We start from the raw sequence: 25,012 nt of genomic DNA, 5'->3' as shown, positions 1-25,012 counted from the left end.
ACGTAGGCCGGGGTGAGGTGGGCACACGCAGGCCCGGCGGCCACGCTCAGGCCCGGCGGCCACGCTCAGGCCCGGCGACCACGTGCAGGTGCAGGCCTGGTGGCCAAGCACCCACGTGCAGGTGCAGGCCTGGTGGCCACGCACAGGCCCAAGGCCATGCGCTGGCCCGGTGGCCACGCGCAGGCTCAGAGGCCACACGCCAGCCCCGGAGAGGCAGGGGGACGCGGGGCAGAGGCCCGCCGCGCCGGCGGTTTTTTTTTTTTTAAATTTGACCAGAGAGAGGAAGAGGGAAAGTGAGAAAGCAAGCTGCCAGGTCTGGGGCTCGAACCACAGTTACCCATATGGGAGTCCAGCACCCCAACCACCTGCCAGCCCCAATAAATAATTCTTTATAAAAATATTTAAAATAAAAGAAGAAAGAAATAAAGGCCCTATTGGGGGTATTATATCTCTGGCTCTCTCACTCACGAGGAAGAAAGAAAATTCTCATTTTACTGTGGCTTAAATGAGGTGTGAAAGATGAAATGAATAGTTACAAAATCTTGGGGCAGGTGGGGAAAGGTATAGAAATATATAAAAAATATAAAAATAAAAATAATAATAGGACAAACTGAGCTCTTATGGAGCCAAAGGAATAAGGTTCATCTTACCGAGACTGGATTCAAGGAAGTAGGTTTCACACAGTCTGGGGAGCCTGCGAGATTTGCTAAAGGCAACAAAGGTCTTCTTTTAGCTAAATGAAGCATCCATGACATCTTATTGTTGTTGAAATAAGAAGCTGGAGGACAAACTGGATTTCTAAAATATCTTTTTCTTTATTTTTTCTTGATTATATTTTTGAAAAGTTAAAAAAATAATGAAAAGTACTAGGAAAAAAATCCTACCATTGAGAAGTGAGAACTGTTTACATTTGTTTAAAAATTTTTCTGTAGGTTCTGTGCACTCACAGCAGAGAGAGAGAAAGAGAAAGTAAATGAACAGGTATCTCCCAGAGGATGTGGCGATGCTGCAGTCCCTCTCCTCCATTCTCCTCTTGGGATTTTGGGCATACGCTCATGTACGCCCAGCATGTGATTTTTAAACCGCTGGGTCCAGGACTCAGACTCCACAGTTAGCTGTGTGAGATCTAGCTGCCATGACACTGGCTGGCCTGACTGCTTAACATTTTGTTGCATAGGCTTTCAGAGTTAGTTAGTTTTCTATCAATCTATCCATCCATCCATCCATCCTTTCATCCTGTGTGTGTATATGTCTGCGATAATTAAATTTACTCCTCTAAGGTTCTCACTTTATGATTCTTGATGTTTACTTTTCAGCTTTTCCTAAAAGGATTCCTGTATACCCTGGAAGTGCTTGAGGAAGAGTGATGAAGGTAAGTACCCCACGTATATATGGTCAGTGCAATCACCTTGGTTAATGGCCAAACCAAAAGCTTTGGTCCCCACACCTTTCACAAAATCAAAAACTTGGAAAGAAAAACTGAAAGGAAAAAATGACAAAGATAATTGGTATATAATTTAACATTTTGTTTAATAGCCAGAGAGAGATGGGGAGAGACAGAGACAGAGAAAGAGAGAGAAAGCACCCCAACAGGATATATATGGTCACGCTGCAGTCCTTTCTCCATTTCTCCATCTTGTCGGGATTTTGAGTACACACACACCCTTGCCCAGCATGTTTTTCTTTTTTTTTTTTTAGAGGTTTTTGCTATAGGGCATGTGCGCTCGCCAGAAAGACAGAGAGAGACAGAGAGACAGAAAGCGAGAAATCACCCCCCGGGGAGGATGGCCACACCGCAATCCCTTCTCCTTCATTCTCTCTGGATCTTGGGCACACACGCACATCCACCAGCGTGAGTTTAAGCCACCAGGTCCGGGACTTGAACCATGGTCAATTACATGGGAGTCTAGCAACATAGCCATTACACTAACTGCTGGTCCCAGCCCAGCATGTTTCTCAAGTCACTGGATTGAGGATTTGAGATCCACCTCCCTTAGTCACTAAGCTAAGGGGTTAGGTCCAATATTTTTTTTTTAACAATTTTTTCTTTTAATTCACAATACAGTGTGTGCACTCACACATGAAGTGGGGGGGGAGGAGCATTCTCTGTAGGGTCTAGTTATGCCGTGGTCCCCTTCTTCCAGTCCTCAGCTCATGGGATCTTGGGCACTCGTGTATGAGCTTGACCATGTATTTCAGGCTGACTGGGCTCAGGGTTTTGAACCTCAGTTGCCATGTAAGATCCAGTTTTTCTTGAATAAGTACATTACCACTGTACCACAGAGCCAGCCCTTCATTTCTAGTATTAATTTTGAACAACTTGCTTTTTTTTTTTAACAACTTGCTTTTTTTAAAAAAAAGAATTATTTTATTTAACTTTATTTTTTAGTTTGAAATAGAGAGAGAGAGAGAAAACACCCTTAACCACCACACCACCTGCCAGCCCCAAACAACTTGGTTTCTTTCTATGAATGAATTATTATGTGTTTAGCAGAATTGTGGTAGAAAATGTAATGGTTGAGAATTCTGAGTATCTAACAAAATTATCCACAATGCCTGTCTGTTGGTGGCTGTCTTTTCTTCCTCTTCTCTACCTTTCACACCTTTCCTTTTTCCTCTTTCTCTCAAGATCTTTTGCTCCCTTTTTTCTTCTCTATTTTTGCTTTACTTGTAAGAATTTTACTTTCAGAGAAGGTGAGTAAATAAAAGATAAGCCAACATTTCCCTATGGAATACTAGCATTTCCTTGTAGTCATCATTTCAAAGCATGATTGGCTTTGCAGTGGGACATGTTAAACTAGGCATCTAAATAGAGTCTATTGGGGAATTTTATAAACTGAGCAACAGTTATTACTCATTTTTGTTTAGAAAAAATAGGGGGTCAGCCGGTGGCATGGTGAATGCAGCTGGATCCCCCATGGCCAACTGCACAGTTCAAATCCCAGACTTGATGGGCTGACAACATGCCAGGCGCATGTGTGTGCATGCTCAAAATCTCGAAAGGAGGGAGAAAAGGAACACGGAGAAGCGTGACTTCCTCATAGGGGTGCTTTCTTACTTTCCTTTCTCTCTGGCGAGTGTATGTACCTTCTAGCAAAAAAAAAAAGAAATCAAAATAAAGGAGTATTAAAAAACCAAGGTTCAATTTTTTTTTAGTACTTGCACTTTTATTAGCAATTTTATAGAATTATTCTAACATTATATTCTTAGTATTTTTGCCACAGCATTTAACCTTCTCTAATACTTAGCATATTTTGAAAGATGGTCTTAAAAGTGTTCTGTTGGCCTGCAGAAAATTTGAGCAACTTTCTAAAACGTTGACAAGGGCCAGCCGGTGGCACAGTGATAAAGCGGTCCTGTGCAATGCTGGACCTACCCAGGCAGACTCTGGGTTCTTGTTCTCAGGTCTCCCGCTACATGCTGATGCGCATGTGCCTATAATCCAAGCTGGCGGCGGCTGGGAGTGGATCGTGCCCTGAAGGCCTGTCTGTCTGTCTGTCTCTGTTTCTCTTTCTTATGGAAGAAATATTAAACTTAAGAAGCAAAGCAAAACAAAACAGAACAAAACAGAAACTTTGACCATGTTTTTTTGTTGGTGCCTTTATCACAGCAAAAATGCAGATAATAGCTACAGGTAAGTACCAGATTACATTTATAGTCAACATAATAGGTTGTTTTTCAAAATTCTTATCTTACACCTTGATGTTTAAAATTCAATTTAAGTTTCTTTAGGGTTCCATGCTAGGTGAGCCCACGCTAGTTAGTGTGCCTAATTTAAGTCTAGCCTGCAGATACCCTGGAAGACATGACTTGATTTTACAGCTGTGGAGAGAGCCTTGGCTTGGCAATTGACACCCTATTTTTAGGTTTCCCTATTGAATACTAGCAGTTCCTTGTAGTCATCATTTCAAATTATTTGAAAATAAATGCAAATGCTAGTGAGATCTCTGAGTTACTGACATTGAAAATGTACCACATTCCCCATTTTTTAAATAGGCAAACAGATGGCTACTTGATTAGTTTACGACACCGCCCAAAGAAATAGATTTGCTGAGTAATAAATTCCTAATACCTTTGAATATGAGACAAGTAGGTCATTTGGTTTCTTAACTAACCTTGACACCATTCCTTTATGCATCATATCTTTTAATCTCATGAAGTAAATTTATTTTATAAATTTTACTTGTCACAAAAAATGAGTTGTCTCATTTAGCTAATGCAGCGTAGATAGGAAGAAAAGTAGAATAGTTCCTCACGGTCAGACTAGAGCTTTCTCATCCTCCCATCTTCTCAGAGTCTAAATAGCCCAGTGTAAGACAGGATTAGTCGATGTATACCTTTACTGGATTAGCTTGGTCCTGTTCTCTGAGAAGCTCGGTGGGATGCAGATTAGAAATAATTCAATAACTGTCAGTCTGCCAGACAAACTCACAAGGCAAGGTGAGGATAACTAAATCTCTACACTGTTGGCACAGTTTTCGCCCACAAGAAGCCCCAGAAGCCTACCACTAAAGGCTGAGATAGTCACTAGTCTACTAAAGGCTAAGCGTTTGTTTCTCGGCTGTCCTAAAGAGAAAGACAAACAAAAGCAGTGCACAGTCAGGAAAGGGGTGAGAGGCCGCCGTGGGGTGGCAAGATTTCAGTAGGGCCCCAAAGAATTTGGGCGAAAGGCAATGAGCTTTCCATTATCATAGTTGCTACTCGTTTGCTTAATTTTCGTAAAAAAGCATTTTGTGGCATTTAGAAAGTAGGAGCATAGTGGTGAGAGACCAATGTCTCTAACAGCGTCCCCTGCTTATGCTCCTGAGCCGTGAAGCAGTCAGGACGTGGGAAACTGCACGGAAGGACACGGGCAGTGGGGCCACGTGATAGTGTCCATGTAATGTGGGGCGGAGGGCAGAGGAGGCATGGGGAAAACCCTCGTGCTTGGCGTTCCTGCTGCTGTGAACTCTGGTAGCCTTGAGCTCACAGCGAATCTTCACATCAGTTCATGGATGAGTCCAGGTTTTCACCGGGTAGCAGTGAGTCCACACTCCCCCAGTGATGAGCACCGCTGTCCTTGCAGTGCTTCACTGTAGCTTACGTGCTTCCAAGGCCTGGTAGGAGTGTAGGGGGTTTTAAAATCCTGCAAACAAAAAGAGTCAAGGGAAAAGACCCCTCCACATCATGTTTTGTTCTTCTAGCAGCTTCTGTGCATTTATACGGTTTTGTTTTATGTGTTTTCACAAACTCAATACAAAAATAAAAACATTAAGAAAAAAAGCTCTTCTACTACTACCCTCCCTCCTTTTTTGCATGTGATCTCAGTAACCATGGCAATTGTGCTGACTCTACTTTTCTTAGTTTCAGCTTCCTTTTAATTTCCTGTATTTAATACTGATGTAAGGTTGCCGTTTGACCTTTTTCTCTACTCTTGCCATACCCAGTTACTGTGTTACTCCTTTGCTTTTGAGTTTGTGTGGATCTATGGGAAACTTCTGTTAGGGATGACACTGCAGAGAAAGGAATTTCTTTGAATCTCCTTTCCTGAGAGCTGGTACTGAGCAAAGTTCTAGTCTCTCTGAAGACTGCTTTTTTCTGGACTGTTCACTCATACAGTGCCAGAAAGGTCTCTTCAGCAGAGACTTCAACTTGCAAGACTTTCGTTTCCATTGTCTTCTCAAAAGAGCAAGCCTGTCACCTCCAGTTACCCCTGAGCTTGATGAATATTAATGGTAACAGGGAAATCCTGTTTTCCATTAACATCTACATACAGTAGACGGGGATATCCACGTCTCCTGGTTTTCTTTGGATTTACTCTGCTGAGATTCAGCATGTGGATAATTAACTGTGGTTGTGAATGAGAGGAACACCCTTCCCTCAGCTAGGCTGAACATGCTGGATGGTCTGTTCTTTTGATTTTCCAAGCAATGGCTGTTCTGTCAGTCGCTATGATGGTGTCCATTCCAAGATGACTCCTCTAGTATCCAGCTCTTCATATATTGAAACTTGTAGGATTTATTTTTGTTTTAGATACTGCTATTTTCATTTCCTGTATACTTGTTCTGGGCTTTTCTCCTATTCTAGAAAATAGTTGTTACCCACTATCTGGAAAACTGTCTTTTAATCTTCTGATTAAAGATTGCTTAATGATAGTGCTTATTTGTTTGGCTAGTGGCATGTTTTTCTTTGTTTTAACACTGGTGTTGCTGCATGGATTTATAATATAAAGTTCTTTTTTTGTTCTTTTTTCTTTTCTTTTTTTAACATTAGATAGGCATGAAGCCTTCGTCTCACTGCTGCATGTGTAGTCACTATTGAAGCAAATGCCTACCTAATTTGACAGTCTTGGTGTGTTTAAAAATTTTGAGTTTGCAAGTAAGCATATTAAACCTACTGATGGAGCCTTCAGGCAGTGAACAGTTATATGAGGACCCCGATCCTGGAGGCAGATCCCAAGATGCAGAGGCCAGGAAGCAGACAGAATCAGAACAAAAGTTATCTAAAATGACCCACAATGCTTTGGAGAACATTAATGTGATTGGCCAAGGCTTGAAGCATCTCTTCCAGCACCAGCGCAGGAGGTCATCAGTGTCTCCACACGATGTGCAGCAAATTCAGACAGATCCAGAACCTGAAATGGATCTGGAAAGCCAGAACGCGTGTGCTGAGATTGATGGTGTCCCCACCCACCCCACAGCTTTGAATCGTGTCCTGCAGCAGATACGTGTGCCACCCAAGATGAAGAGAGGGACGAGCTTGCATAGTAGGCGGGGTAAGCCAGAGGCCCCAAAGGGAAGTCCCCAAATCAACAGGAAATCTGGCCAGGAGATGGCAGCTGTTATGCAGTCAGGCCGACCCAGGTCTTCGTCCACGACGGACGCCCCTACCAGCTCCGCGGTGATGGAAATCGCGTGTGCTGCTGCTGCCTGCCTGCCGGGAGAGGAGGCCGCCGCAGAGCGGGTGAGTCCGCGAGGGTTCTTCCTCTGCTCACTTACTTTCTTTGTGTGGAGGGCGCTCCAGACTTTGCTTCGGTAACGGGAAAAGAGATACCTCAACAAGTACCTCAAAATTGTGGTGAAAGGTCATTTCCTGTGTCTTAAGTGGGACGTCACAGTTCTCGCTGGTAGTGAATGACTGTTGCGTTCCTCTTGTTTCCTGACATACTGCTGGATTTTGTTTATTTTACCCTTTCTTGAAAACCTTAAGTATACTTCATGTGTTCTCTATATTAGAAGGGCAGTTTCGATGTAGAGCATCAACGATGACTTTTTCTTTTTTTCCGGCACATGGAAATGGCTTTTTTATATTAACAAAGATGGGGAATAAAGCTATAGGCTGGATTTATCTATCCTTTTATGTAAATGCTTTGGTTATGATTTCCACACATACTGTATACGTCGTCAGCATTCAGTATACATTTCGCTTTCACAGTAAAGCATGCATTATTATAATTTACTATAAATAAAGATTTTGGGGCCTGCCTATATACAAGAAATAGGCATAACAAATCTAGGAGAAACTCCTTCCATATAACTCTCAGCTATGGTTAGTTGAGGTACACAGAAGAAATAACCCTGCTAGGGGTCGAAAACGCAGGCGCACGTAGCCAGGCAGGCAGGGACAGGGACTAACCTAAGTGTTACGGAGCCTGGGCAAACTGGAGTACCTGCCCTATCTTAAAAAGCTCATCCTAGCTTTAGCTGACGAATTTTATTTAGGACTGTGGGCATATTCCTGCCAGAGCTTCTGATTTTTTCAAGAGAAACTGGAAATCTTGATGAGAAATATTTTGATTTTTAACATATTATGCAAGCCAAACGGAACATGGCCGTGCACCAGCGCTACTCCATAGGTCGCCGTCTAGCTGCCTTTCAGCTTTACGTGTGCATTTCCTAATGCTTTTACGATAGTTGTTACTCTCCTTCTGTGTCTGCTCTGGCATGGTTAAATTTATTTTATTGGCTGATTCTTTATCTGGGAATCTAAATATTGAATGTAGTACCTTTAAATCTCTCCTGCCTACGGGACCAACAGTTAGTGTAATGGCTGGGTTGCTGGATTCCCATGTAGTCGACCGTGGTTCGTGTCCCAGACCCGGTGGCTTAAACTCACGCTGGGCGCTTGTACGTGCGTGCCCAAGATCCTGAGAGGAAAATGGAGGAGAAGGGATTGCGGCGTGGCCATCCCCCCTGGGGGATGATTTTTCGCTTTCTGTCTCTGTCTCTCTCTGTCTGTCTGGCGAGCGCATGCGTCCAATAGCAAAAACCTCTCCAAAAAAAAAAAGAAAAAAAATAGAAAAAAAAAAATCTTTCCTACCTAAATGTGATATTATAAACAAACAAACAAATAATGGATAGTGAATCACCTTAAGTTAAACTTGTCTGAATAATGATGGTAATTAAAATTTTAAAGACTTAAATAAGATAATTAGCATGTATTTAAGTATATAATAATCTCTGAAATAAAAAGGGCATTTGATTATTAATTACACGACATATTTAGCAATACTCACAGTGCAACTGTATAACCTGTGTTAATCCGTTCATTCTTTACCAGAGAACATTAAGAAATTTATTACTAGTGATGCTGTAATTACAGGCTTTTATGTTAAAAACAAAAAGTATAAGTAAGATTATATTGTATTAGAAAACTTTTATGGAAAGAGAGTGAAGTAAGAACTATTTTCATAAGATATTTTCTTTGATGGTGTTTATTTTAGCAGCATATATGGTATAAAGTCCATCAATTTTAAGTGTCCAACTTGATTAGTTCTGAAAATACGTAGTTATGTAATAACACAGTTGTGATATAGAACATTTTTCTATCACCCAAATGACCTCTCATGCCCCTTTCTGCAGTCATTTCCTATTTCATATAAATTTCATATAAATTAGATCAGATGATATGTAGTCTCTCGTGTTTGGCTTCTTTCATTCAGCATATGCTTTTTATTGTTTATTATTTTTTTAAAGAAAGATTTTTACTATAGGGTGCTTGCCGGAGACACAGAGACAGAGAGAAAGTAAGAAATCATGCCTTGGGGGGATGGCCACACCATAATTCTTCTCCCCCATTCTCCTTTCAGGATTTTAGGCACGCATGCGCACACACATGCCCAATGTGAGTTTTAAGCTGCCGAGTCTGGGGCTCAAACCACTGTTGGCCGTGTGGAATTTTGGCACCACGACCACTACATCACCTGCTGTCCCCAGCATATGCGCTTGAGATTCAGCTACATTTATATTGTTCCAGGTAGTAAGAGTTTGTTAGTTTTTATTACTCAGTGGTATTCTATATATCCATTTGTTTACTCATTTTCCAGTTGATAAATGTTTGGGTCGTTTCATTTTCTAGTAATTAGGAATTAAATGGTTATGAACTTTTGTATATGAGGGGACTATAGAAAGTTCATGAAATTAAAGTATGAGTTTATTTTGGTGCAAAGGTTTTTGAAATTCATGCATAGTTTTTTTATAATATGTATTTTTCATGAACTTTTCGGAGACCCTCCCCCTATCCAAGTACTGATTGTATCTTACATTTCTGTCAGTGGGGTATACAAATGTCTGTTTCTGGGACCAGCAGTTGGCATAATGGCTAGGTCATTGGATTCGCATGTAGTTGACCGCAGGTTTGAGTCCTGGACCCGGTGGCTTAAACTTATGCCGGTCACGTGTGTGTACATGCCCAAGATCCCGAGAAGAGAATGGAGGAGAAGGGATTGCAGCGTGACCATCCCCCCTAGGGGGTGATTTCTCGCTTTCTGTCTCTCTATCGCTCTCTGTCTTTCTGGCAAGCACACGTGCCCTATAGCAAAAACCTCTCCAAAAAAAGAGAAAAAATTTCATTTCTGCACATTCTTACAAACATTTGGTTTTCTCACTGTTTTCAAATTAAACCATTCTAAGTATGTGGGGCCGGCAGGTGGCATGGTGGTTAAAGGCGCTAAATTTCCCACATGACCAACCACAGTTTGAGTCTCAGACCTGGAGGCTTGTTTTCTCACTTTCCCTCTCTATCTCTCTTTCCCTTTCTGATCAAATTAAATAAATAAATGAATAAATAATAATAAATAAATAAAATAAAGTTAGATAAAATAATTCTTTAAAAAAGTATTCTAAGTGTGTATAGTAGCATCACATTAAGGTTTTTAATTTTCATTTCTTTAAGGACTAATAGCATGAAAAGATGGATAGAATTGATTTTCTATGCAATTTAGAAAGATTGGATAATGATTTTTAAAAGATTATTTCTAAATATTAATGTGAATTTTTCTTGGGTATTTACATGATCTGGCAGAATTAGCAGAAAAGTTTATTTATTCAAAATTTGTCCTTTCTCTGATTACATTACATCTGCTCAAGAGCTGACTTCTTACAGCTGTAGTTGTATTCTTTTTGTGAATACTGTGTTGCTAGAACCTAAGTATTACAGTTACCTCCTTAGCCAACATGATGGGACCAAATGGTTTGTTCATTAATCAAAAAGTCATTTAAAGCAGATTATAAAAAATACTGTAGGGAGCCAGCGCCATAGCACAGTGCATAGGGAGTTGGGTCTCACATGTCCAGTCTCTGCGGCTTGGAAACACACCAGGTATATGTGTGTGCGTGCCCTAATCCTGATGGGATGTCCCATGTAAGTCAGCAGCATCCTTACAGATGTTTGTGTGCACACATACGTGCGTACACACACAACCATAAGACAGTGCTTGGTTGATTTTCCAGTCATATATTGTATTTGGAAGCTGTTAGTCATCTGCCAGAAAGCCAGTCTAGTTTTTAAAGTAGATTTTTTTTTTTTTTTGGAGAGGTTTTCGCTGTAGGGCACGTGCGCTCACCAGACAGACAGAGAGAGACATAGAGACAGAAAGCGAGAAATCACCCCCCAGGGGGGATGGTCACGCCTCAATCCCTTCTCCTCCATTCTCCTCTCGGGATCTTGGGTACACACGCACACGCACCTGGCATGAGTTTTAAGCCACCGGGTCCAGGACGCAAACCGCGGTCGACTACGTGGGAGTCCAGCGACATAGCCATTATGCTAACTGCTGGTTCCCTAAAGTAGATTTTTTTAAAAAGAATTATTTTATTTAACTTTATTTACTTAACTATTTTAATTTGACAGGGGGAGAGAAAGCAGAGAGAGAGAGAAGGCAGAGAGAGACAGCAAGCCCGCCAGGACTGGGATTTGGACTGCGGTTAGCCATGTAGGAATCCAGCTTCCTTAACCATCGTGCCAGTTGCCAGCCCCCTAAAGTAAATTTTTAAATGTAGATTCTTGGCTTTTGTAAGCTAGATTTTTTTTTAACTTGAGATTTGGCAAGTATTTGTGCCTGGCATGTGCGAAGCATGACTTTGACCTGGTGACGGAGATGGGATGTGGTTGGAACAGTTAAGACAGATTGACACAAAGGTTCTGGTTTCCAATTTAGTTTTACTAATGTCAGTCTTTTTTCCCCACAGAAAAATATCTTATTAATATAAGCCTACTTCAGTACTTGCATATAAATATTTTTATCTACTTTGATGTACTTAATAAAAGTATGCTGGGACCAGCAGTTGGCGTAATGGCTATGTCTCTGGACTCCCATGTAGTTGACTGCGGTTAAATTCACGCTGGGCGCGTGTGCGTGTGTGCCTAAGATCCTGAGAGGAGAATGGAGGAGAAGGGATTGCAGCGTGGCCTTCCCCCTGGGGGGGTGATTTCTTGCTTTCTGTCTCTCTGTCTCTCTGTCTCTCTTTGTCTTTCTGGTGAGCTCACGTGCCCTATAGCAAAAACCTCTCCAAAAATAATTTTTTTTATATGTAAAGTAAATGTGGAAAAATGTAAAAATAAATAAATTCATTCGTTCATTCATTAAAAAAGAAATTAAATAAAGTAATAATTTTAAAAATTTTGCTTGATTATAATGGGAAACAGTTAAAAAAAAAAAAGAATCCTGTCCTATGTTTGTCATTTACTACCTGAGTGAATTTGAGCAAGTCAGTCAGCTCTAATATTTAATGCTTCTTTTAACTTTGTTCTTTGATCCTATGTATAAATAACAGTGGAATATGAAAAATTGTCCAGAGGAAAGGACAAACCTAGTAAAGCATACTGCAAGTTTTTATGATGATATCAGTTTATATACTTTTCCCATTTATCACTTATAAAACACAGTGGAATAAGTATTTTTTCCCCAGTATTTGTTGGTTCATGCATTCATTCAATAATATTTATTGAGGTTTTTTTTTTTTTTTTTTTTTTGAGAGAGAGAGATTTTCACTATAGGGCGTGTGCACTCGCCAGACAGAGAGAGACAGAGAGACAGAAAGTGAGAAATCACCCCTGAGGGGGATGGTCACGCCGCAATCCTTTCTCCTCCATTCTCCTCTTGGGAACTTGGGCATGCACGCACACGCGCCCGGCGTGAGTTTTAAGCCACCAGGTCCGGGACACAAACCGTGGTCGACTACATGGGAGTCCAGTGACATAGCCATTACGCTAACTGCTGGTTCCCGCTATTTACTGAGTTTTTGACATTGCTTTATGTCAGGGACCTACACACTTTTTCTGTAAGTAGTAATAATAAATAATTCAGCTTTACAGGTCATATGGCATATCTTGCTACTACTCAACTCTGCGTTGGAGCTTGAAGGCACCCATCCACGATACGTAAAGGACTGGGCAGGCCTGGGTTTGACTGTGTGGGTGGCATCTGGTAATGGCCCAAACCCTGCCTCCCCCACTTGAAGTGCTAACCTTACATGAATGAACACAGTAGATAAACAATATTTGCCGTTATGGAGCTTGCTAAATAAATAGTTAGGGGAGTTAAACGAGACCTGGAAGTAAATACACAATATGACAATTGTAGAGAAAGGTAAAGTAGTTCTGGGGCAAAACGTTTTATGTACATGGTCTGGAGAGACCTCACTGAGCGCATGGTATATAACAAAGCCCCAAAGCATGTGAGGAGGCAAACTGACCTCTCTCGTGTCTTTGGAATGAGCATGCCAGGCAAGAGGGAGAGTAAATGGAAATAAATGGAAATAAACATCCTAGAGGCCTGTACTATAAAGAAGTTGTTACTGAAATTGTTTCTTAGCATTTAGGTGAAAGGCTGATAATGCTGATAAAGGCCTTTTGTCTGTGCCAGATGGATGAAGAGCAATACTTGGGACAATTTTTACTAATGAAAATTTGATCTGTAGGTATTATTTAAGCTGCTCTTGTGTGTGTGTGTGTGTGTGTATGTGTGTGTGTTTTGAGAGATTTTTGCTATAGGTTATATGCGCTCGCCAGAGATAGAAAGTGAGAAGTGACCTCGGGGGGATGGCCATGCTGCAAGCCCTTCTCCTCCAGCCATCTCTTGGGATTTGGGGCATGCATGCACACATGCCCAGCCTGAGTTTTAAGCCTCCAGGTTTGGGACTCGAACTGTGGTGGACTATATGGGAGTCCAGTGACTTAACCATTACTCCATCTGCTGGTCCCTCTCATGTGGTTTAAATGTTAGTACTTTTAATCTTATTTGTCTTAGCTTTTAAAATAGTCATGTTGTCCATTCTGAGTTGTAGTTTCAAAATATTTGTTCTCTTTCTCATATTTTATGTATGTGTATATATGAGTACATGCAGATATTTGTATTATTCATACAAGATTTCTAAATGTAAATCTGAATTGTATCTTTCATCTAACAGGACTTTTTTCTTTTCTTCCTTTTCTTTTTACTATAGGGCACATGTGCTCACTGGAGAGAGACAGAGAAAGTAAGAGAGAGAGAGCGAGAGAGAGAAATCACCCCCCAGAGGGTGATGGAATCACTGCAGTCTCTTCTCTTCCAATCTCCTCTTCGGATTTTGGGCATGGACACATAGATGCCTGGTGTGTTTTTTAAGCTGCTAGGTCTCCACTCAAACCAAAGTATGCCATGCAGGATCCAGCTGCTTTAACCTTCACACCGTCTGCTGGCCTGGAACATTTTATTTTTATAATGATGATTTTTTTTTAATAGAGGTTCTTTTTGCCTTAGAGTGTGTGTGCTTGCTGGAGAGAGACAGAGACAGTGAGAGGGAAAGTGAGAAATGATCCCCCAGGAGGGATGGCCATGCTGTAGTCCCTTCTCCTCTACTCTTCTCCCAGGATCTTGGGTACACACGCACATGAGCCCAGTGTGAGATTGAAGTCACTGGGTCAAGGACTTGAACCATGGTCAAGCGATGTAACCAGTATGCCATTTCCTGGCCCCTGTAACGAAACTTTTTTTTTTTTTCCATTCCGCCAAGAGCTAATCTCTTAAGTGCCTTTGAGAAAAACATGTCATGTTATTTCTTTATTCTCAAAGACCTTATAGTCTTAGGGCTTCCTTCTTGATGCAGTGGTAATATGCTTCTGAAGAGAAGCTGAATTCCACTTGGCAGCCATGGTTTGAGTCCCTGGCCTGGTCAGCCTGAAACACACTGGGTGCACACACAGCTGCCCAGGAGCCAGTAGGCTGGAGAACCCTATACAGACCCTGTATAGGATTCCTCTCTCTCTCTTTCTCTCAAGTGTATACACATTTTCACTGTGAATAAAAAGTAAATTTTAAAAAGCCCTTACAGTCTTGTGGAGGAGACCAGATTTGCATAAGTGGCAATTCAGGGAGCAATGCGATATAATATAACCAAGCCCAGAAGTCAGGAGCTTGTGGTTTCAGATTTCAGTTTTGCTTCTGTAATGAAATATCAGTGTGACCTTAAACAAATTAAACTCTCTAGGTTTCATTTCCTTCTATTTCTAGATGAGGTCACTGTACTAAATAAAATTAAACGTTACTCTGAATTTGAAAAAGCCATAAATTAAACTTGCTGTGCTTCCCAGTGTGTTCATGAAACACATCGAAAACTAAAATATCTGCACAGCACAGGAGGGTAAATGGCTGAGCTGGTCATAGCTGAGACAGTTGATCAGTCACCAGAGGCCCTGCCAGACCAGCCACGAGGGTAGGATGATCAACATCTGCAGCATACGTAGAGCCCACCCTCAGCAGTTAAAAAGCTTGGATAAAGAACAAATACGTGATCAGATGTCCCCGAAAGTAAGGGCAGTAGGAATTCAGAGAAGGGGTAGTGTACGGAGTGTGCTCCTTGCAGAGCGTCTCAGGAGTACGAAGTACAGTCATTGTAGGTCTTTCCCAGGGTAAGATATCTCCACGCAGTGTGGAGAAAGCAAGTTACACAACAGCCTCTGGAGAGCCGGACCACGCATGTCCTTATCTACAGCCCACATAGAATTCTGCCTAGTGTAAGCGGTATGGGAGCTAGTCAGACCTTTAGGGTAAATACGTGAATGACTATGTACAGCTGGTTTTTTACATTTTCCACTTTAGGGGAAAGGACTTTAATTTGTAATACTGTTGTGAAACTAAAGAATTTTGGGGGGGCATTATTTATGTTCAAGATGAAAGGAAAACAATAAAACAAAAAACCCAGCAGGGCTTGCTGTGGCCTTGGGGTTAGGGTGGCCAAACACCACATGTCTGATGGTGTAGTTCAAATCCTGGACCCAGTGGCTTGAGACAGGCCAGGCGTGCATGCCCAAAATCCTAAAAGGAGGGACAGGACAGTTAAAGAAGGGATTGCAATATGACCATTCCCCTATGGGAAGTGATTTCTTTCTTTCTCTCTCTCTCTCTCTTTCTCTTTCTCTGGGTGTGTACATACTGCCTGGCAACTTTTTTTGTTTGTTTGTTTTTTTGAGAGAGATTTTTGCTATAGGGCGCATGCACTTGCCGGAGAGACAGAAAGAGACAGAAAATGAGAAATCACCCCCCGAGGGGGATGGCCACACCACAGTCCCTTCTCCATTCTCCTCTTGAGATCCTGGGCATGCACCACACTCGCCCAGCGTAAGTTTTAAGCTGCTGGGTCTGTTAAGTATGGGCATCTACCAGCTTATACAACAACATTCCACTGTTTATTTCTATAGGAGAAATCACTTTGAATTTCAACGTTAGAAATGGTTTGTAGATTCCTAGTCTAGTCCAAATGGTTCAATGGTTCACTTTTCTAAAATCTGGTTGAACTATTACACACTGTGCCACTATTGCCATGGTAAATACGTAGTGAAATAATCCTATGCCATGCCGTTTCAATAGAGTAGTCAACCCTTTTCCACAGGGGAGTGATCCAAAACTCTTAATAGATGTCTAAACTGTGGATAGTACCAAAGCCATATGTATGGTACCGTACTGTATACATGCATATCTGTGACAAAGTTCATTTTATTAACGAGGTACAGGAGGAGATTAACAATAGGTAATAATAAACTAGAACAGTGACAACAATATGCTGTAATCCTATGGTACTTACTGTGCACACCTATTTCCGACCAGCTGGCTATGTGTAACTGAGACTTCAGAAAGTGAAACTGTGGGCAAGGAAGTCTGCTATGCCCCTCCTTTATAAAACAGTGACAATGTATGAGATTCTCAGCTCGAATCTGAAAGAGTTTGATTAGAGGGAAATTAAGTGTAAACTTTAGAGCTTCTCAAGGAAGTTTGAAGTTACTGGTCTTTGTTCTTTATTAAGGCTAATGTCACTCTAAAATTTACTGTATCATTTTCCTGTTTCTAGGAACATTTAGGAAAAACCGTATTAGGCTGCAACTGGGTAAGCTTTTTGGATCACTTACAGTATGGAAGGGTACTTTTTTGTAACCCCTGGATATACCTGAGGATAGAGGGAAAAGAAAAGGTCTGAGCCCTCTTCCTGTGTTCAAATATAGCTTCTTCTTCTGCGTTCAAATATAAAGATTTCTAAGACTGAATTAGTTGAGCTATGATCAAAACCCGTAAAACAGGTTTGTTCCCCTAAGGAGGAAGTGAGGTGGTGAAAAGAATAACTCCTGTTGCTGACCACCAGGTGGTGCCCTCGGCCATGATCAGTAGGCCAGGGTGAGGGATGCTTGTTCACCTGACAGGACCTTGGTCATCCCGGACTGGTAATCTGAGCAGTGGTTAGCACAGGAGGTTGTTAGGATGGAGGCTGGACTGGGCGTAGTAGCCATGATACAGTAGCAGCAGGTGCCCCTGTAAACATGGAGCTGAGACGATTACTATGTTAATGGGGTAGACTGTAGAAGAGTAGATAGGGTTTGAACACAGCGTTAGGTAAAAAACTTAAAGGTAAATAATTTAAACCAAAATATTTGTTTGGGAGAAGCAGAAGAGGAATAGTGTTCATTTTCATAAAAAAAAAAAAGTTGAAAAGTTGTATTCATTGATTAAAAACTGATAGAGTTCTCTATTTTCTATATACTTAGACTATAAATATATATGACACTTTAACGAGTCTATCTTGTAGGTAGTTGATAATATGGAACTGGAAAAGAGGGCATAAGTTAGAGATGAAGATTTATTTTGACTTTTTAGTTGTTCTGCATTAAAAGTACTTCAAAGTACAAAATTTGATCACCAGAGCAAGAACTTTATTTATTTATTTATTTTGGAGAGGTTTTTTGCTATAAGGTGCATGAACTCTCCAGAAAGACAGAGACAGAAAGCGGGAAATAGACCCCCAGGGGGATGACCACGCCGCAATCCGTTCTTCTCCATTCTCTTCTCGGGATCTTGGGCACGCACGCACACATGCCCAGTGTGAGTTTAAGCCACTGGGTCCGGGACTCGAACCGTGGTCGACTACATGGGAGTCCAGCGACATAGCCATTATGCCAACTGCTGGTCCCCAGAGCAAGAACTTTTAAGCTTATTGACCCTAGTCCTGAGGGCCAGATAGTTATGACATCTTCCCTGCCCAACTCACCCAGTTTTCTTTAGTGCATAAATATGAATATAAAAACCCCAGTAATATTTTGATTATTCTTAGTGATTTTTTCTCAGCATCATGATTGTTTCCTTCCCCTCATTTTTATTGCAAGAGAACATTTGTGCTCACTGGACAGAGAAAGCATGCCCCAGTGGGAGGTGGCCATGCCCTAGTCCTTTTCCTTCCATTTCTTCATTCCTTCAGGATTTGGGACATGCGCTCACACTTACACCCGGTGCTTAGACCATGGCCATCCGTAGGGACCCAGCTCCCTATGCACAGCCCTTCGCTGCCGCTCTGTGGGCCGACCCATCGTTAATGTGATTCATGCTCAGTGAAAGCTGAGGTACAGATATGCTGTTCTCGACCTTGGTAAATCTGTTAGGCAAAGTTTAACTTCGTAAAGATGCATCTTTAAAGGCTTTTGTTGGTTTATTAAAAAATCTCAGTGGACCAGCAGTTTGCACAGTGGCTATGTCGCTGTACTTCCATGTAGTCGACCAAGGTTCGAGTCCCGGACCTGGTGGCTTAACCTCACGCTAGGCGTGTGTGCGTGCGTGCTCAAGATCCCAAGAGGAGAATGGAGGAGAAGGGATTGCGGTGTGGCCATCCCCCCTAGGGGGTGATTTCTTGCTTTCTGTCTCTCTGTCTCTGTCTGTCCTTCTGGTGAGCTCATGTGCCCTTCAGCAAAAACCTCTCCAAAAAATAAATCTAAGTTACACTTTGGTTTAGAATCAGCAACTTTTATGATGAATGCTCTACATAATAGCACTCTTTTAAGTTAAATTCACTCTTGAAGTTAAATTTAACTTTTACCAAAGAGAGATTTTTGCTATAGGCCGTGTACACTTGCTGGAGAGACAGAGTAAGAAGTCACCCCCCCTCAGGGGGGATGACCATGCTGCAATAATTTTTCCTCCATTCTCCTCTCAGGATCTTGGGCACGCATGCATGCACATGTGCCCAGTGTGAGTTTTAAGCTGCTGGGTCCAGGACTCGAACTGTGGTCAACTCTGTGAGAGTCCAGCAACATAACCATTATGCCATCTGCTAGTCCCAAATTTAATTTTAAGTTAAATTCCTTTGTGCTCTGAAATAATTAGAGGCTTTAAGGTAATCAGACTTCTAAAGAACATGTTACCAAATTCTGCTTTCCCATTTTACTGGCGAGGTTTGGGTTCTTCACCAGTAGCCTTGACTCTGTGTGGGGGCAGAGAGAATTTTGACCTCTGAAGTCTACTACTCATTTTTTTTTTTAATATAATTTTACTTTTTATAACTATTTTATTTAACTTATTAGTTTTTTTTTTTTCTTTTTTGGGAGAGGTTTTTGCTATAGGACGCGTGCGCTCGCCAGACAGACAGAGGGAGACAGAGAGATAGAAAGCGAGAAGTCACCCCCCAGGGGGGATGGCCACGCCACAATCCCGTCTCCTCCATTCTCCTCTCGGGATCTTGGGCACGCACGCACACGTGCCTGGTGTGAGTTTAAGCCACCGGGTCCGGGACGCGAACCGCGGTCAACTGACTATGTGGGAGTCCAGCGACATAGCTATTACGTTAACTGTTGGTCCCTATTATTATTAGTTTTTAATTTGGTTAGAGAGAGACAGAGAGAGTCAGAGGGAAAGTGAGAAAGCAAGCCACCAGGACTTGAACCGTGGTCAGCCGCGGAGGAGTTCAGTACCCCAACTGCCACTCCACCTGCTGGCCCCTGAAGTCCACTGCTCTTGATTATCCAGAGTACTGGTACAAGATTTTGCTTCCATAGACTCATAAATGGACAGAGAGACAGACCAAGATTGCATACTGTATAATTTAATTGCTTGAATAGTTTGTTTTTTCTTCAGGGATAGCAGAATAGCATTCTTCTCTTAAGAAATATAGGCAATTTGGGCAGGTTAGCACAATGTTGAATTTAGTAAGGATTTGTTAAAAATCAACTTATTTTGATGTTACATCATCATGACCTATGATTCTGTTGATTGATGTGAGTAGATGAGATTTTACTGACCTTTCATACTGCAGTCACAGTTAATGTACATTCTGTGCCGTGTCTCTCATTTTATATGTAAATAGATTATGAAAATATCTTTTTCCTAATAGAACCATCTTATACATATAAAGTGTTTGATTTTAAAAATCAGTGTTATTGCAGATCTCTGTAAAAAGAATAAGCAAGGATTTATTGGTTTGTATAGTTTAAAAATACTCTAGCCAAAGAGCAAGTAAAGGATTTATTAGGAATTGGTTAAGTACATTTTGTTTTGTCATTACTAGGATAAGCAGCCCTGACTCAGATTTCAAATTGTGATGAGGAGGAAGCCGAGAGGTCAAAACCTCAAAGTTGCAAAATGAGACCCTTGCAACACAAGTGACTTTTGGTCAGTAGATCTTCGGCTCCTGCCAAGTGACTGGCAGAGACTTATCGATGGTTAAGCCTTAGAGACAATTCTAATCAAACTCCTCATTTCACAGTTCCCCAGATGCTAAAGCCTGCCTGAGGTTGTATAGCTGATTATGAGTGAGGCTGGCAGCAGACCCCTGGGCTCTCTCTGGATCTGGGGCCAGCCTTCTTCCCTCTTTACCCTGCTGACCGTGTCAGAGAATGGAGAAACAGCAGTTCTGTGTTAAAGCAGGGGGCAAGAAAGGGAAAAGAAAGGTTTTCCTTTTTTAAATATTGGTTACCAAGTCAGCAGATTTGAATGCGGGCGGGAATCTAAGAGCAAAGACGAAGACTGATTTCATCACTACCCATTGTTTTAACGTTAATACGTTTAAGCAACTCGTAACATCTTTTTCAGATGGGTAGCAATAAGATTAAAATGTTGTAATGATTTCCTATATTATTTTAATATTGTTTATCAGTAAGATATGAGCTATAGGGAGCTGACCAGCAGGTGGCTTGGTGGTTAAGGTGCTGGACTCCCACATGGCCAACTGAGTTTCACGTTCCAGACCTGGTGGCTTGCTTTCTCACTTTCTCTCTCTCTCTCTCTCTCTGGTCAAATTAAAAAATAATTATGCTAAGTAAAATTAAACAAGTAATTCTTTTTTTTGGGAGAGGTTTTTACAGTAGGACACAGAAAGACACGCTCACCAGAAAGACAGAGAGACAGAAAGAGAGAAATCACCCCCGGGGGGATGGCCACGCTGCAATCCCTTCTCCTCCATTCTCCTCTTGGGATCTTGGACACACACACACATGTGAGTTTAAGCCACCAGGTCTGGGATTCCAACTGCGGTCGACTACATGGGAGTCCAGCGACATAGCCATTATGCCAGCTGCTGGTCCCAAACAAGTAATTCTTAAAAAAATGGTAAGAGCAATGATTTTCTGGATACTCAGATGTCTAAACCCAAATAATAATATAAAAGAGTTAATTAATTATAGTACCTAGAACATAATGCCTTTACATTTTGAGATGGCCAGTTAGATAAACAGTCTCCATGGAACTATTTCTTTTTTCTTTATTTTTTTTGGAGAGGTTTTTGCTATAGGGCGGGCGCATGCGCTTGCCAGACAGACAGACAGAGAGACAGAGAGACAGAAAGCGAGAAATCACCCCCCAGGGGGGATGGCCACGCCGCAATCCCTTCTCCATTCTCCTCTCGGGATCCTGGGCACGCACACACACGCGCCCGGCGTGAGTTTAAGCCACCGGGTCTGGGACTTGAACCACGGTTGACTACGTGGGAGTCCAGCGACATAGCCATTACGCTAACTGCTGGTCCCACCATGGAACTATTTCTGCATTACAGGGTTGAGGGTAGGGTGGGACAGAGAGTCCACATTGAAAGCCTCATGTTAACCACAATTAATGTTGCAGAATTACAGTTAAGGAAGGGTAATGAACCATCTGTTATCTTACTGACTTAGACACCATGAAACCTGCCCTAGGAATGCTTTACTTTAATGAACCGTTCAATAATAAGGAATTAAAATAAATTTTTTGCCGGAGGGCACATGTGCTTTCCAGAAAGCAACAGAAATGGGAGAGGAAAAAAGCATTCCTTATGGGAAACAGCCACACCATAGTTCCTTCTCTTCCATTTCTCTCTGCTTTCAGGATTTGGGATGCACACACACTCACACCTAGAGTGTTTCTCAAGCTTCTGGTCCATGACTTGAACCACAGGGTCAGCCAAGAGGTATCCATCTGCTTTAACCATGAGGCCACAGAGCCAGCCCAATAATTGGGAATTTCAAAAAATGCTTATTTTGGAACCAGCAGATAGTGTAATGGTTAACTTGCTGGATTCCCACATAGTTGACAACAGTTCAGGTTCCAGACCCTGCAGCTCGAAACTCACACTGGGCATGTTTGCCTGTGTGCCCAAGTCCTGAGAGGAGAATAGAGGAGAAGGGCTTGTGGCATGACCATCCCCCCAATCCCTTGTGGGGGATGATTTCTCACTTTCTGTCTCTCTCTCTCCTCTGGCAAGGGCATACACCCTGGAGCAAACAAACAAACAAACAAAAGCTTATTTCTTCCAAGAGTGAGAGAGAGACACACACAGTACCCACGCAGGTCTTGATGCTATGACCAACCAGCCCCATCCTGAGGGAGGTCTCCTGACAGGAACGTAGCTCCCTTCCATGTCAGGTAGTTGTGTTTTACTGCTGTGCCACCTCTGGCCCCCATCTATTTGGGGTTTTTCTATTCTTCTTCTTCTTCTTCTTTTTTTTTTTAATGCCATAGGGTACCTGCTCAGGAGAGAGAGAGAGAGAGAGAGAGAACGAGAAAGAATGAGAAGTCCCTAAGAGAGACTTGGTCACACCAATTTTCCATCTTGTTAGGATCCTGGCTGGACATGTGTGCATTTGCCAGTCATGTTTAAGAATTTTCAAAATAGTTTGTTACAGAGTGTGTGGGCTTGTTGAAGAGGGTCAGAGAGAAAGAGAGAGAGAGAGAGAGAGAGAGAGAAATCACCCCCCCAGGGGTATGGCTACACTGCAGCTCCTTTTCTTTTCTCCTTTGGATTTTGGGCATGCACACGCACATAGGCGCCTGGCATGTTTTCAAGCCTTGGACTGCTCAGTCAGCCGTGTGGGATCCAGCCACCTTGACTCCATACCACCTGCTGCTCCTGCCTCTTGGGAATTTGGGCCTGGTGTGTTTTTTCAAGCCACTGAGTCTGGGATTCAAACACACAGTTGACCATGTGGGATTCAGTTGCCATAAACACCACACCACCTGATGGCCCAGGAATTTCTTTTTTTAATGTAGTTAGTGGTGTTCTTTGCAAGAATGTTTTGTTGAAATGAATTTGTTTGGATATCATTATAGCAGGTCATACTTAACTAATACTTGTTGAATATCTGTGTGATTCTTTTCCCATACATATTATGTAACTTTGAGGATAGTGCTGATAGAATTTTTTACAAATGAAGTATGTAGAGCTTAGGAGAAAATTAAAATTTGCCTAAAACCAGAGAGCTAGTACATGGCTGAGTCTTAAGTTCTTTGCTGGTTCTGCTCTAGCACAGATGCCTCAGTTGTGATGGTTTTAATCATATGCTTAGTAAGGGGAGTGCAATATAAAGGCAGCAAGTATAGAATGTTCTAGAAGGAACAAGACCACCAAAATGTTGGTAATAGGCTAACTAGTTTTCCTGAAACACATGAGAAAATAAGTTAAACAATTGGTGGCATGATGGTTAAGGCACTAGAGATTGGAGTCCCAGACCAGTAGCTCGAAATTCATGCCAGGCACCTGTGTTCTTGTATGCCCAAAATCCCTGGAGGAAAAGGGATTCCTGTGTGGGCAGTCTCCTCCTGGGGGGTTGATTTCTCACGTTCCTTCTCATTGTCTCTTTCTGGCTAGCTCACATGCCCTATGGCAAAAGCTGTAAACCAAACCAAACCAAACAGAACCACTGATCTTAACTAATTGAAGCAAGATTTGAGGTCTGATAATTAACTTAGAAACTTAGATAAAAGAAGTAAGTTTCCCTATCGCTTTCCTTGTCTACTATCAAAAAGCTATACGGAAATTGCTATTGTAGAAGTTTTACCAACCCCCAAGCAGTGCAGGAAGTGAGAGGTAATTGGCTGATTTATCTTTGCTTTCATGTAATCTTTTTTTATGTGTGTGTGTGTGTTTAATTGAGGGGGGATGGAGGCAGTCTTGACACAGGTCTCTTCACACTGTGATCTCCTTCTCCCAGACCTCCAGCTAGTAAGAATCTTGGGCATGTATGCATGGGCCACTGTGTCAACTCAGGAGCCAAACTTGGAGTTGGCTATGTGGCATCCAGCATGCTGCCACCTGCACTATGGTGGCTAGGCCTCCATGTAATTTTTTCCTATTATTTTTTAACTCATGATAGAGTGTGTCTACTTGTAAGACAGAATAAGAAAGAGGGAGAGGGAGACTCCCTCCATAGGGCTCAGTCATGTCGCAGTCCTCCTCCTCCAGCCCTCCAGCCCTTTTGGATCCTGGGCATACATGCACTCACTTGGCATGTTTTCAGTCCAGCTGAGCTGGGACTTGAACCACAGTTAGCATGTGGCTTCCAGTTCTGCAGCCTGGCGCACTGCCAACCGCACCACAGAGGCTGAGCCCCGTATAATCTTACTGACAGGTAATTTGGTAATTAGTAGCTGTGATTATTACTATTTTTAAATTAATTATTTAACTTTATTTATTTTTAATTTGACCAGAAAGGGACAGAGTGAGAGAGAGAGAAAAAGTGAGAAAGCAAGCCACCACGGTTGGCCATGTGGAAGGCCAGCACCCGTAACCACCTTGCCACCTGCCAGCCCCACAGTGACATTTTTAATGCTGTTTTAGTTTGTACAGCCAAGTTGCTTTAACTGTCAGGAAGGGTAAGACAAGAGTGTTGGAGCATTGTCCTAAATAAGTTCGCTTCTCCTTTTCAGCCTTTCATTAACACACAGGTTGGGAGGGCTTTCTACAGTCTTACTGAGCTCTGTTACTCTCTCCAAGTGGCTGTCCAATCCCTCAGATTAGACAGAGCATTCTACTTGCACTTTGTTCACAACTCAAACTTAGTAAACCAAACCTGGTATCTTATACAAGGCTGCTTCAGAGAGTTCGTAAATTTCTTGTTTCTATCTTGTAGATTTGTTAGAGATGAAACAAAATGTCACATTATTTTCCACCCTCAATGTCACATGCGTCAATACCTGTTTTTTTTTTTTTTTTTTTTTGAGAGGTTTTTGCTATAGGGCGCATGTGCTTGCTGGAAAGACAGAGAGAGACAGAAAGCG

General features: G+C 42.0%; 1 protein-coding gene across 8 annotated transcripts in view; it reads left to right on the top strand.

The window, feature by feature from the left end:
• Nucleotides 1-25,012, top strand: part of TMCC1 (transmembrane and coiled-coil domain family 1) — a 201,610-nt gene that overhangs the window by 46,172 nt on the left and 130,426 nt on the right. For 2 of the 8 annotated variants that reach the window (XM_006160666.3, XM_006160665.3), the window contains 2 exons: nt 1,317-1,372; nt 6,253-6,942. In XM_006160666.3, coding sequence (XP_006160728.1) covers nt 6,379-6,942 — 564 coding nt within the window. In that variant the 5' untranslated portion in view covers nt 1,317-1,372; nt 6,253-6,378. Of the gene's footprint in view, nt 1-1,316; nt 1,373-3,546; nt 3,635-6,252; nt 6,943-25,012 lie in introns of those variants that run through there. The other 6 variants (XM_014592476.2, XM_006160669.3, XM_027776662.1 and 3 more) reach the window with 4 other exon arrangements.

Source organism: Tupaia chinensis, unplaced genomic scaffold, assembly GCF_000334495.1.
Source record: "Tupaia chinensis unplaced genomic scaffold, TupChi_1.0 Scaffold000704_1, whole genome shotgun sequence".
Classification (NCBI taxonomy): Eukaryota; Metazoa; Chordata; class Mammalia; order Scandentia; family Tupaiidae; genus Tupaia; species Tupaia belangeri.
The sequence above is the reverse complement of the archived record's forward strand: the minus strand, read 5'-3'. Positions and strand labels throughout refer to the sequence as shown.